The sequence below is a fragment of the Tachyglossus aculeatus genome, chromosome 20 (assembly GCF_015852505.1).
Source record: "Tachyglossus aculeatus isolate mTacAcu1 chromosome 20, mTacAcu1.pri, whole genome shotgun sequence".
Lineage (NCBI taxonomy): Eukaryota > Metazoa > Chordata > Mammalia > Monotremata > Tachyglossidae > Tachyglossus > Tachyglossus aculeatus.
The window spans coordinates 7,546,214-7,560,935 of NC_052085.1; the positions used below are offsets into that span (position 1 = coordinate 7,546,214).

Sequence of the window (14,722 nt, forward strand, 5' to 3'; positions counted from 1 at the left end):
ACGACAATAGTATTTGGGACTTTCCATATTAGTAATACAATTTCAGAGGGCACCACTGTCAGATGGAAAAGAAAAAAGGCCACAGTTAAAACTAAGAGCTTCTTAGAGGTACACTAGATCAATCAATCATATTTATTGAGCGCTTACTGTGTGCAGAGCACTGTACTAAGTGCTTGGGAAGTACAAATTGGCAACATATAGAGACAGTCCCTACCCAACAGTGGGCTCACAGTCTAAAAGGGGGAGACAGAAAACAAAACCAAACATACTAACAAAATAAAATAAATAGAATAGATATGTACAAGCAAAATAAATAAATAAATAAATAAATAAATAGAGTAATTAATATGTACAAACATATATACGTATATACAGGTGCTGTGGGGAAGGGAAGGAGGTAAGATGGGGGGATGGAGAGGGGGGCGAGGGGGAGAGGAAGGACTATCGATGGTACTTAGTACTTAACGTACTAGCCACGCTAGAAAAGCAGCGTGGCTCAGTGGAAAGAGCCCGGGCTTTGGAGTCAGAGGTCATGGGTTCAAATCCCAGCTCCGCCAACTGTCAGCTGTGTGACTTTGGGCAAGTCACTTAACCTCTCTGGGCCTCAGTTACCTCATCTGTAAAATGGGGATTAAAACTGTGAGCCCCCCATGGGACAACCTGATCATCTTGTAACATCCCCAGCGCTTAGAACAGTGCTTTGCACATAGTAAGCGCTTAACAAATACCATTATTATTATTACTTACTGAGCACTTACTATGTGCAGAGCACTATACAAAGCTCTCGGAGAGAACAGTCACTAGAGTTGGTAGATATGGTCACTGCCTTCAAAGATTTTGCAGTCTAGATGTAAGCGCACTGTGGGCAGGGCATGCATCTACCAACTCTGTACTCCTCCAAGCTCTTACAACAGTGCTCTGCACCCACGAAGAACTCAATAAATACCAATGACTGATGAAAGTACCTCTAGTCCACCAAGTTTGGCATTACATTACTTCTGAAAGGGAAGACCACGTTCAATAAGCTTAGTCTGCTGGGGTGAACAACAAAAAAGCCACACACTACAAAATCTTTCCCAAAGGACTGATTTCCAATAATAGGGGAACACTTTAGTCTGGAACAAAAATAGAGCAAGATCCCAAAACAAGTGTCACAAATCTTTAAAGCAAAATTCTTTCTCTGAATACGTTACACCACTCCACAACCTCTCCCGGGTCTCAGATTTCCAAACCTACTTTAACTGGACAGTAATGCTATCATTGTAGAACTCCTCTACACAAAACACGATTGTCTAAATTTACATTGGAATCAAATGTACATAAAGAGGTGTCACACAGGGAACGGATGCTCATTGCTGTGAAATCTAATGAAACTTCTTGAGTGCCAAAGGCACAAGAAGCCAAATTGAATTTTAAAAGGTGCCAACCGGGGGCTGCAATCAGAATGGCTACTGTAGTTACATGAGATAAGCCAACTGACTCCCCCCTCACCCCCCCATTGAGATCAAAACATAAGGTTATTTTTATGCATGAGAGGAAAATATTTATCTTACCTACTGTTTTCCCATTTTCTCTTGTTTTCCCAATTGTCCCAGCCTCTTCATGTCAGCAAATGCTGAGGAAAAGTACTTTCCCCTTCTTTGATTTCTATTTCTCTCCCAAAGCAGTTGCTATTGATGGCAATTTACCTGTAATCCGGTACACAAATGTCTATGTACACAAATGTACACAAATCCGGTCTTTTAGGTAACTGGCATCATACAATGCTGTCAGTGAGGCAAGATAATTTAATTCCATTCAGGCGGAGCCTTGGAACTGCTGATAAAGCGCCGAATGGAGGAGGAGGGATTCAACCTTAAAAGCCCAACATTCCCCGGTTAAAATAAAAATAATAACAATGGTATTTGTTCAGCGCTTACTATGTGCCAGGCACTGTACTAAGCACTGGAGTGGTACAAGCAAATCGGGTTGGACACAGTCCCTTATCCCATGAGGGGCTCACAGTTTCAATCCCCATTTTACAGATAACAGAAGCATAGAAAAGTGAGGTGACTTGTCCAAGGACACACAGAAAGGCAGGGATCCTGTCCCACTACTCGACTCGACTCTCCTCAGCACTTAGCACAGTGCTCTGCGTACAAACGCTAAATACCGTTGTTGATGGTGATGAGCGGACAGGTGCTCTGCCCACAAGGAGCTTACGCTTTAGAACAATCCGCTGCCTCATCTAAGGAACAGGGGAAAATCAGACTCTACATCTGAGAAAAATACCTTTAGAAGACCAAAATACAAACTTTTGGAGTGCTGAGAGACATAAGAATCACTCAAATAAATCAATGGTGTTTGCTGGGCACTTACAGCAGACAGAGCACTGTACTAAGCGCTTGGGAGAAAGCAGTAGCTTTCACAATATTGAATTTACCAAGAAACATTTAAAACCAAGTGTATGACTTTAATTAAATTGCTCCTTTTAAAGAATCTGGCACACCAAGTATACGGTAGCTACCATTGACACAGGAATGGGGAAAATCCCCTCATTTTCTGCCTTTTAAGGAACCAGCTGATTGAAAAGAAGAGTAATTCGGAGATAATGATCAGGGGAAAACACATTTCCGTATTTGTTTTAATTTAACTGTACAGCTGCAACTTGAATTTCATTAAATATGATAACAATCTACCCTTGCTGGGAGCAGAATACCTGACAACAAGATCGAAAACGATAAACATGCTGAGCTATGAAAATTGTTCATTTCCGGACATCTGATTGAAAATGTCAACTTTGATTCCGTATTTTCCCAATCTTTCCATTAAACACTTTGTGCCTTCTGCGCTTGTACATACTTGAAATTTGAGTTCGGTAGTTAGTACAGCCAAGGGAAAATCGTGTGCATATATTCAATATGTCAAATGCAGTCACTATACGATGCATTTTTAAGATGTTCATGCAAGATGTCTCCAAACACAGAGCACTCGGGATTAAATGCTGCGCGTGACGGAACAATGATTTGTCCACATTGGGAAATCAGACTAGCCAGTGAAATTGATATAACAATCACACTTGGGACTGTTTCCTTTTAGTTCCTCTAGTTTTAAGTAAAAAGTGTATGAGATTTAAATGACCTCTTGCAGATGCTTTTTTTTCTCTTTAATGGCATTTCTTAAGTGCTTACTATATACCAGGCACTGTACTAGATGTACTGCATAGAGCCCGGGCCTGGGACTTAGAAGGTCATGAGTTCTAATCCTGGCTCTGCCACTTGTCTGCTGTGTGGCCTTGGGCAAGTCACTTCACTTCTCTGTATCTCAGTTACCTCATCTGTAAAATAGAGATTAAGACTATGAGCCCTATGCGGGACAGGGACTGTATCCAACCCCATTTGTTTGTATCCACCGCACCGCTTAGTTCCGTGCTTGGCACCTTGTAAGTGCTTAGCAAATACCACAATTATTATTATTATTACTAAGTGCTGGAGTAGACACAAGCTAATTCATTCATTCATTCATTCAATTGTATTTATTGAGCACTTACTGTGTGCAGAGCACTGTACTAAGCGCTTGGGAAGTACAAGTTGGCAACGTATAGAGACGGTCCCTACCCAACGATGGGTTCACAGTCTAGAAGGGGGAGACAGACAACAAAACAAACAAAATAAAAAAGAATAGTAAATATGTACAAGTAAAATAGAGTAATAAATATGTACAAACATATAGGCAGGCACTGTGGGGAGGGGAAGGAGGTAAGGCGGGGGGGGATGGGGAGGGGGACTGGGCGTCCAGTCTTAATCCCCATTTGACAGATGAGGGAACTGAGGCACAGAGAAGTGATGTGCCCAAAGTCACACCCCATACAGGTGGCAGAGCTGGGATTAGAACCCAGGACCTGCTGACTCACAGGCTCGTGTTCTATCCACACCACTTCTCAAATGCTTGGAATACTTCCCGGAAAGGAACTGCCTGATTTCTTATATAACCAAGGGTGCATATTAGCCTGGATCAAGGTGACTGCTTAAGAACACTTTTTGATTACTAGGATAGCCACCACCTAATAACAGTTATAATTGTACTTACTGAGCACTTCCTATACACTAAGCACCAGGAGAGTTTCAAGATAATCAGGTCAGACACAGACCCTCTATCATGGGGGGCTGACAGTCTAAATAGGAGGGACAGCAGGTACTGAATCCCAATTTTACAAATGAGAAAACTGAGGCTCAGAGAAATTAAGTGACTTGCCCAAGGGGAAACAGCAAGTAAATGGAGGAGCCGAAATTAGAACCCAATTCCTCTGACTTCCCCCACTAATATATGTGATATTGTGACAATTTTCTCATCTGAAATGTGATTAACAACCACCACCACCCCCAACCCACCACTACAAAGAAAGGAATAGATATCAATTAGGAAGTGATTAAAGCACTTTTTTTCTCCCAGGAGAAGGACCCAGGACATCATCATCACCATCAATTGTATTTATTGAGCGCTTACTGTGTGCAGAGCACTGTACTAAGCGCTTGTGATCTGACCAGTCAGACTCAGTGGATTTGCAAGATGGGAAGGTATACTGGAGTGTTGTTCTCTTTCAACTAACGTTGGATTGTAGCTAAAATGTTGGGTTCTGGTTGAGGATGGCTCAGAGGAAGGGGGTGGGTAGTATTCCCAACTTGAAAAGAAAATAGAGGATTGAGAAAGTAGGAAAAGAAGAGCAACACGAAGCCGTATGGCCTAGTGGATAGAGCACGGGTCCGGCAGTATGAGGGAGCAGGGTTCTATTCCCAGCCCTCCCACTTGTCTGCTGTGTGACCCTGGGCAAGTCACTTCACTTCTCACTGCCTCAGGTACTTCATCTGTAAAATGGGGATAAGATTGGAGGCTCCGTGCGGTAAACTGACAGTGTCCAACCTGATTATCTTGTATCTACCCCAGCACTTAGTACAGTGTCTGGCACATAGTAAAACACGAAACACATACCACTAAAGAAAAAAAAACTGACTAAACACTTAAAATAAAGTAGACTGGCCCAAGGAAAGGGCCCAGAAAAGAAACAGGAAAAGTTTAGCCTACCCAGAAGAAGAAATGACTAGGATCTTTAAATTGTCACAGAGCATTTGCCAACGCACACAGAGCTGGGCTGGGAGGTGTGCTGAGCTACTTACCCACTGCAACCTCAAACTCTTTAGTGGGCAAGTTAGCACAACAGCATTAGTTACTTTCCCAAGCACTTTGCACAGTGCTCGGCACACAACAAGTGCTCACTAAAGTCCACTGATCGACAGTGTTAATAATTGTGGTATTTGTGCTAAGCACTGGGGTACGTAAAAGATAATCAGGCCTCACAGTCTAAGTAGGAGGGAGGACAGGCATTGAATCCCCACTGTGCAGATGAAGGAACTGAAGCACAGAGAAGTTAAGAGAGCTGCCCAAGGTCACCCAGCAGGTAAGCGGCAGAGCCGAGATTAGAACCCAGGTCCTCGGACCTCCAGGCCCGTGCTCTTTCCACTAGGCCACGCTGCTTCCCCTATTTTAGATGTGATTCTTAACATCGATGATAAAGAGCCTGCTCAAGTCTAACTTTCTTTGAGAGAATAACCTCAGGCACGGAAAAAACCAGACTTAAAATTCTGCTAGAAAGGCTAACTGGGAGTTGCTCTCTATCTCTCAAGATACGAGGGGAGAAAATGCCCATACAAGGCAAGAATACCAGTAGCCAGGACACAGACCTCGGGATAAAAAAGACCATCACACTTTAAAATAAGTCGACGTGCAGACTGTTTCCCTTTTCCTGGCCATGTTTAGGACTAGGAAAGACGAGTAGCTAATGCTAATCCAACTTGAGGGCAGGAGGTGGACTAAGAAGCTTTTGAGATCTCTGTTTTGGTGAATTCTTTGACAGACCCATCTCTCCCCATCCCACGAAAGGCCATCCCTCCAATCTGAAGTTCTCAATTCCTCCAGAATGCCATTTAGCTGGCTTACTTGGTTTCACTCCTTCCCAGTCACCTAATGCCGGCAAACAAAGCGGCTTTAAAGCCTTGCTTCTGAGCTCATCACCTAATTCTTCAAGAAGCAAATCCAAGAAACACCTCTAGCCTCAGCTCCTTCCTGGGGTGAAGAGCACAGATCAGCCACCCCTGCCCGGAGAAAAGCTAGCCTAGTCTAGTTAATCCAGGTTGGGCATAGTACGCAAAAGGTGGCTCCCAAACAAAAACAAAACTCCCATGTCTCAGTCTCTGCAACCGAAAAAGCCCTTGATCCAATCCTTCACTGCCAGGGCAAAAGCAATTTCTGTAATATCCTTCCCCACTTTGCAGAAGTTTTGTGTTTTCACGACAATGTGATGTACACATCCACAGGTTCTTTAACTTCTCTGGCAGGACTCTGAAATAGAAGCCACCAGAACAACATTCCTCTTCTGAATGCCAGTTAACTGCCTAGGGTGCCTTCCCTAATTTTTTTTGGTCTGGGATTCTTAATATAGAGTGATTCTCACCTTCCTCCTATCCACACAGCTTAGTGGAGAGAGCACAGGCCTGGGTTTTAAACCCGGCTCTGCCACCTATCCGCTGTGAGACCTTGGGTGAGTCACTTCACTTCTCTGTGCCTCAGTGATCTCATCTGTAAAATAGGGATTAAGAATGTGAGCCCCATGTGGGACAGGGACTGTGTCCAATCTGATTAACTTGAAATTACCCGAGTGCTTAGAAAAGTGTTTGGCACTCAGTGTTTAACAAGTACCATAATTACTATTGTTATTTGACTTCAGGCTGTTTCTCCCCACCACACTGAGAGCACAGATCATGCCTTCTACTGGACTCTCGCAAGCTTTTAGAACAGTCCTTCACACCCAACAGGGGCTCAATAAATGTTCTTGAATTGACCCACAGCAAATGTCAGCCTTCTCCTCCCCGCAGCCACTGGTCTGAGTCTCAGGGATCAGTCTCAAAGCTGCACAATGCCTCGATCCGCCTGGGAACGGATCTCGGCTTCACGGCCTCTCTTGTCAAACGCGCACACGGCTTTGACTCAAGAGCAGCTAAACGCAGTGTAGTGTAAACAAGCGACAACTACGGGAGAAAAATATGAGGGCATTTTAAGCTTCTCCCTCCTGGGCAAGCATCTTGCTCAAAGCTGAAAAGCAGATCTTGCATGGTGTCCTTCTTGCCAATGGTTTGAACTTAGGAAAACACTCAATGACATCACCTGAACTCTAATTTAAAATCTTCATTATTTCTTTCACAATATTTCTTTGGGCATACATAATATCTCTCTCCCAAATTACACTCCCACCTTCAAAACCTATTTGAAGGCTCATCTCCTCCAAGAGGCCTTCCCTGATAAAGCCCTCATTTCCTCTTCTCCCACTAATTTCAGCATTCATTCATTCAATCGTATTTATTGAGTGCTTACTGGGTGCAGAGCACTGTACTAAGCACTTGGGAAGTACAAGTAGCATCACTCTGCCCCTCTGTGAGCACTTATACGTATCCGCAATTTATTTATTTAAATTATTGTCTATCTCCCCCTCTAGACTGTAAGCTCCTTGCGGGAAGGGAAAGTGTCTACCAACTCTGTTATACTGTTCTATTGTACTCTCCCAAGCGCTTAGCACAGAGCTCTACTCACAGTAAGCGCTCAAATTTGAATGATTTAATATCTAAACATTGCCACTTGGAGTAAGTCACTTAACTTCTCGGCGCCTGTTACCTCACCTGTAAAATGGGGATTAAGGTTGTGAGCCCCACGTGGGACGACCTGACTACCTTATATCTACCCCAGTGCTTAGAACAGTGCTTGGCACATAGTAAGCACTCAACAAATGCCACCATTATTATTATTATTATGGTCACAATGAGGAGCAGGCCGGCAGAACTGAAGGGAGAGGGTGAGTGGGTAGGTCACCGTGGGAGAGCCTTGAATCAGATGATCAGAGGCTCAATCGGATGTGAAGAGCAATCCAGAGCTACTCTTCACGACTGATGTCATTTTAAAAATGTAACTCCTACCTGGTTGTTGTTGCTTCCCTTACTTGTCCCCAGTACGGCAGGAGTTTTAGATAACCATCTGCCCGATGGGCAAAATCAATCAATCAATCAATCAATCAATCGTATTTATTGAGCGCTTACTATGTGCAGAGCACTGTATTAAGCGCTTGGGAAGTACAAATTGGCAACACATAGAGACAGTCCCTACCCAACAGTGGGCTCACAGTCTAAAAGGGGGAGATAGAGAACAGAACCAAACATACCAACAAAATAAAATAAATAGGATAGAAATGTACAAGTAAAATAAATAAATAAATAAATAAACAGAGTAATAAATATGTACAACCATATATACATATATACAGGTGCTGTGGGGAAGGGAGGGAGGTAAGATGGGGGGATGGAGGGGGGACGAGGGGTAGAGGAGGGAAGGGGCTCAGTCTGGGAAGGCCTCCTGGAGGAGGTGAGAAAATGTAGAGGCCCAGGTAAAGTTCAGAAATCTGTGTGATCATACCTTCCCTTGCTTCAGTGCGTCAGTCAATGGCATTTATTGAGCAGTTCCCAAGCACAGGGGATTATATTAAGGACTTGGGAGAGGACAATACAACAGAGTTGTACAATACAACACACATTCTCTGTGCCCAAGGAGCTTACAGCCTGTTGCTTTGGTTACCTTAATTTTCACGTTGCCCTGAGTTTACTGAGATCGGTTTCTAGCAAAGCACTCGAAGATGGCCATTTCTAAAATATTACACTCGCTGGTTTTTAAAAAAAATTAGGTTGGCACTCATAGGTTTTTTTTTTTTCCATTTGCTCCAGACTCATAAAGTATTCTCCAATACGGTGGTTTTGTGGAAAAGATGCCACTGAATAAAAACGTTCGAGAAGACAAAGACTCGTTAATCATCCATTATCAATTATCCTCTCCTTTCAAGAGTCAGTTTGAGCACATTCTATTAATAGCACATTTTTCATTTGTGTCACGTTCGGCGAGAAAAACCAAGCGGGAAAGAGGAACTTGTTACCATCAGTGACAACTGTTATGCGTCTACTTCTTGTGCCCTCAAGAGGTTAGCGTCAGAATCACTTTCCGAGGCTCAGGAAACAATGTAACAAAAATTCTTCAAAGTCGCAATACTTTCAGTACCGTAAAATCCGGAACTGTAAACTGTCACAGGCAACATGTGCCAGTTCGGCTTTTAAGCCAATATGAACACCCCGCTGAGAGCCTTGAATCCGATGATCAGGGGCTCAGTCAATCAATCAATCAATCAATCGTAATATGAACATCCCACTGAGAGCCTTGAATCTGATGATCAGGGGCTCAGTCGATCAATCAATCAATCGTATTTATTGAGCGCTTACTGTGTGCAGAGCACTGTACGGAAACAATGTAACAGAAATTCTTCAAAGTCGCAATACTTTCAGTACCGTAAAGTCCAGAACTGTAAACTGTCACAGGCAACATGTGCCAGTTCGGCTTTTAAGCCAATGTGAACACCCCCCTGAGAGCCTTGAATCCGATGATCAGGGGCTCAGTCAATCAATCAATCAATCATATATGAACATCCCACTGAGAGCCTTGAATCCGATGATCAGGGGCTCAGTCAATCAATCGTATTTATTGAGCGCTTACTGTGTGCAGAGCACTGTACAGAAACAATGTAACAGAAATTCTTCAAAGTCGCAATACTTTCAGTACCGTAAAGTCCAGAACTGTAAACTGTCACAGGCAACATGTGCCAGTTCGGCTTTTAAGCCAATATGAACACCCCCCTGAGAGCCTTGAATCCGATGATCAGGGGCTCAGTCAATCAATCAATCAATCAATCGTAATATGAACATCCCACTGAGAGCCTTGATTCTGATGATCAGGGGCTCAATCAATCAATCAATCAATCAATCGTATTTATTGAGCGCTTACTGTGTGCAGAGCACTGTACAGATGTGGAGAGCAATCCAAAGCTACTCTTCAGGACTGATGTCATTTTAATAATAATAATAATAGTAATAATAATGGTGGCTGAGTCGGATGTGGAGAGCAATCCAGAGCTATTCTTCAGGACTGATGTCATTTTAATAATAATAATAATGGTGGCATTTGTTAAGCGCTTACTATGTGCAAAGCACTGTTCTAAGTGCGGGGGGGGGGGCTACAAGGTGATCAGGTTGTCCCACTTGGGGCTCACAGTCTTAATCCCCATTTTACAGATGAGGTAACTGAGGCACAGAGAAGTTAAGTGGCTTGCCCAAGGTCACACAGCTGACAAGTGGCGGAGCCGGGATTCAAACCCATGATGTAACTCCTACCTGGTGATGTAAATAAATGGAAGTATACAAAATAAAATGCTTTATAACTGGCCAGTCCTTTGTTTTCTGAAATGGATTAGTGTGTTCTCTCTCTCTCTACATATATATATATATATATATATATATATATATATATATTTATGCACATAATAATAATGATATTTGTTAAGCGCTTACTATATGCCAAGCACCGTTCTAAGCGCTGGGGTGGATACAAGGTAATCAGGTGGTTCCACGTGGGGCTCACAGTTTTAATCCCCATCTTGCAGATGAGGTAACCGTGGCACAGAGAAGTTAGGTGGCTTGCCCAAGGTCTCACAGCAGACAAGTGACGGAGCCGGGATTAGAACTCACTTCCTCTGACTCCCAAGCCCCTGCTCTTTCCACTGAGCCATGCTGCTTCTCACGTATGCACAGCATATACATATATGCTTATAATCTAAACATGGCCAAAATGGAGAGTAGGGGGGACGTATATATTCCATGTAATTGATTCAGATCCTACGATCCTTCACATAAAAAAAATGGTACATATTGAGTGTTTACTTTGTGTAGAGCACTATAGTAAATGCTTGGAAGAGTACAAGATACTTAGCAGGCAAGACCCCTGTCATCAGGTAACGTGATTTCTCTTTGCAGCACTCATGTTGTGCTTTAAATATATCAAACAAGAATGCTTGTTAAATGGAAAAAGAAACCTGAAGTGATCAAATTTACTACAAAGAGAAAGTGTCTTTCAAGAAGAATGCTCAATCTCATGAGGTATTGTGTTCCATTTTTCCACTTATGTGATTTAACTTCATGTCACTGTAATGATCTGTGCTATTAAAAACCACGGAAAGCCCTTAATTCAACATTTTTATGCTCTCAGGGGCACAGTTGCAACTTGTTCAAATCCTCCAAAAGTTATATCGTATCCGTATCAAATTCTCCAAAGGTTATATTGATCCCTATCAGCCCCACAAGGGAGTGCTTTTGGAAACGGAGCCTATTTTTCTCATTTTCCCTGTTTTGGCCAACATAAAAATCAGAAGAGAGGAAGAGAACAGATACATGGTATAAATAAAAATCAAGCCTGTACAGCAACATTGTCTGTACTTTGTTTTCTCATAAAATGTCAGTCCTTTGCACAATCACCTTTTACCACTTATATACATTACCAAATACAGATAGCCATACAAACCACATCCCCCCTTACTCTGGGCATCTCTGACCGGGGAAATTTGATTGGATTTCATCTTACTCCAAAAATATCATAAAAATAAGAAGTCTACTGCCTTCCCAGATGTGCTAATGAAAAGCGCATCACCCCTCGACAGAAGGGGTTCAGGCCACTTCTTCTAGAAAAGCGCCTCAACTTTTTGTTTTCATTCGTCCTATTTTTCTCCGATTCAGATTCCGTAGGGAAGTTGTCATTTCACCAGAATGCATTATAAACTCAGCCAGTCCTCCCAAAGAATGGAGGCTCAAAACACAGTGGAAAACTGGATCAAAGCCAATTAAAACCATATGACCAGAAAGAGCAAACTGAGTCCTGCTGGGAAAAGCCCAAGCATGAGCCAAGCCTTTTGTGGAATTTTTCAGTGAAAATATCCAGCTTCTAACGGCTGGAAAAATCTCATTTCATGAAATATTCTCTGTCCCTCTCGGGCAGCTTCTCCTGGAAGCTTGAGGACTGGAATTAACCCTGCAGTTCCCACTGATCTCCCTTGCTCACCAACAGGTTCCAGCTGGGAATGCCAATTGAGTTTTTAAACTGCCAGGAAGTCACCGTGACGGAAAAAACTGCCAACGTGATGGAGCATGAACGATTGGTGCTTTAGTTTCTTTAAAATGTCATCTTCAAAATGCCTCAGACTCCTCCTCGCGACGTTCACCTCAAGAAGCATTTTCCTTTCCACTTGACGGTGCCACTTTCAGAGTCTTTCATTGGGCTCCATGAAGCCTGTGTGTGCCCTGCGCTTAGTACAGTGCTCTGCAATCAATCAATCAATCGTATTTATTGAGCGCTTACTGTGTGCTGAGCACTGTACTAAGCGCTTGGGAAGTACAAGTTGGCAACATATAGAGACAGTCCCTACCCAACAGTGGGCTCACAGTCTAAAAGTGCCCTTTTGCAGTGCCCTTACTGCACACAGTAAGCGCTCAATAAATACAACAATGAATGAGAGCAAAGGTTCCAAAGTGAGCTTGCTGAAATGGCAACGGACCGGCACACGGATGTAGCACATTTTCATTCTAAATGATTTCCTTTATGGTATTTGTTAAGTGCTTACTATGTGCCGGGCACCGGGATAAATAATAATAATGGCATTTGTTAAGCGCTTACTACGTGCAAAGCACTGCTCTAATCCAAGATAATCAGGTTGGACACAGTCCACGTCTCACATGGGGCGCACAGTCTTAATTCCCATTTTAAATGAGGGAACTGAAGCACAGAGAAGTACAGTGAGTTGCCCAGGGTCACACAGCAGACAAGTGGCGGAGCCAGGTGCTTCTGACTCCCAGTCCTGTGCTCTAACCACCAGATCACGCTGCTTCTTTGCTAGGAAACGGCTACTGAGATACCTATACTGAGAAGCAGCGTGGCTCAGGGGAAAGAGCCCGGGCTTTGGAGTCAGTGGTCATGGGTTCAAATCCCGACTCCGCCAACTGTCAGCTGTGTGACTTTGGGCAAATCACTTAACTTCTCTGGGCCTCCGTTACCTCATCTGTAAAATGGGGATTGACCGCGAGCCCCCCGTGGGACAACCTGATCACCTCGTAACCTCCCCAGCGCTTAGAACAGTGTTTTGCACATAGTAAGCGCTTCATAAATGCCATCATTATTATCACTATCATCCTGCTTCCAAGCAATTCAGAGCCATGTAAACCGTCCAAGACTGGGAGATGGAAGTTTTTGGAAAAATATGTGTTCCAGGGACTACTACACCCTGTCACTTGGGAACGCGTCACTGACTTGACCATCAAGGAGGCTGTTTGACACCTTGCATAAAACAACCTACATTCTCCAACCGCGTGGCTCAGCGGATTTACAGACATTGTTCCAAGTACGGGCCAGAGCTGAGAAGCTTTAAACCCCTCTGAGGTTTAAAGAAGGGGTGTCAATGACTTCCACCAAAGTACGGCCCACCAGAAAGAATTTCTGGTGGGCCGTACTTTGGTGGAAGTCATTGACACCCCTTCTTTAAGCCACAGGTCCCAGTTACCCGCATGGAACTCACCAGGAAGTCACCTACAAGATGATTTCAGCGTTCTAGGGCTCAAGGCGAGCAGAGAGGCCACGAAGCAAGCGACTTACCTCCCAGAAACTGAATCCCTCCGGCCACCCTGCCGACGGTCCTGGAGATGAGTTCGGACACGCAGCACCCCATGAGCGCCGTCAAGGCCACCAGGAGGAGGAGGCCGCAGCCCAGGCCCGTGACCACCGTGCAGATCCGCCACTCCGCGCTGGGGATGCCCTGGAAGGAAGCGTAGCGGCCGCACTCCTCCACCATCACCATGGTCTGGCGACTCTCGTCGTGGACGGGATAGGAGCATCTGCGGAAAGTGCCGAAGGACACCGGCTTCCCCAGCTGGGACCCCAAAAGCCAGTAGGGCATAAAGAAGCCCACGCAGGAGGCGGCGGCGCAGAGGAAGGACAGCAGTGCCCAGATCACCCCCGTACAAGTGAGGCTGGATGCCATCTTTCAGCTCGCAATCGCTAGGTTGACCGGACTGTGAATGAGGAGACGCGGACGTAATCCTAAATTCCTTGGTCTTGGAGAACCGCTGGGCTCGGGGCGGGGGTGTCGGGTGTGGGGGGGGAGGGAGGTTGAATCCTATCGATCAATCTCGTCTCATCTTCTACTGAGAGGATGATGGTCCCTGGGTGGGAAAGGAGTAGGAAGTATGAAAATTAAATGACACTAATTAAAAAAAAAAAAAAGAATTTCACAGACCAGGGTGGGACCTGGCTCCGAAAAGTGGGTCGAATCAATTTTCTTCAGAAAAGGATCACGATGGATTGTAGAGTCTTACAAGCCCATGTCGAGGCAGGGGCGGGGACGGGGGCAATAGAGGCAGGGTCAGAGGGAAGGGCAGGGGCCACAGGGGCAGGGGCTGGAGTAGGGGCAGAGGCTGAAATAGGGGCAGAGACGGAGGCAGAAGCAGAGGCTGGAGTAGGGGCAGAGACGGTGGCAGAAGCAGAGGCTGGAGTAGGGGCAGAGGCGGAGGCAGAAGCAGAGGCTGGAGTAGGGGCAGAGACGGAGGCAGAAGCAGAGGCTGGAGTAGGGGCAGAGACGGTGGCAGAAGCAGAGGCTGGAGTAGGGGCAGAGGCGGAGGCAGAAGCAGAGGCTGGAGTAGGGGCAGAGACGGAGGCAGAAGAAGAGGCTGGAGTAGGGGCAGAGACGGTGGCAGAAGCAGAGGCTGGAGTAGGGGCAGAGACGGAGGCA

At 44.8% G+C, this 14,722-nt stretch overlaps 1 protein-coding gene across 1 annotated transcript in view; it reads right to left on the reverse strand.

Moving 5' to 3' along the window:
• The window catches only part of LHFPL6 (LHFPL tetraspan subfamily member 6), a 120,204-nt gene extending 106,136 nt beyond the window's left edge, over nucleotides 1-14,068 (reverse strand). The window contains exon 1 of the mRNA XM_038761522.1: nucleotides 13,591-14,068. Coding sequence (XP_038617450.1) covers nucleotides 13,591-13,975 — 385 coding nt within the window. The 5' untranslated portion in view covers nucleotides 13,976-14,068. The remainder of the gene's footprint in view (nucleotides 1-13,590) is intronic.
• Between the last annotated feature and the right edge of the window lie 654 nt (nucleotides 14,069-14,722).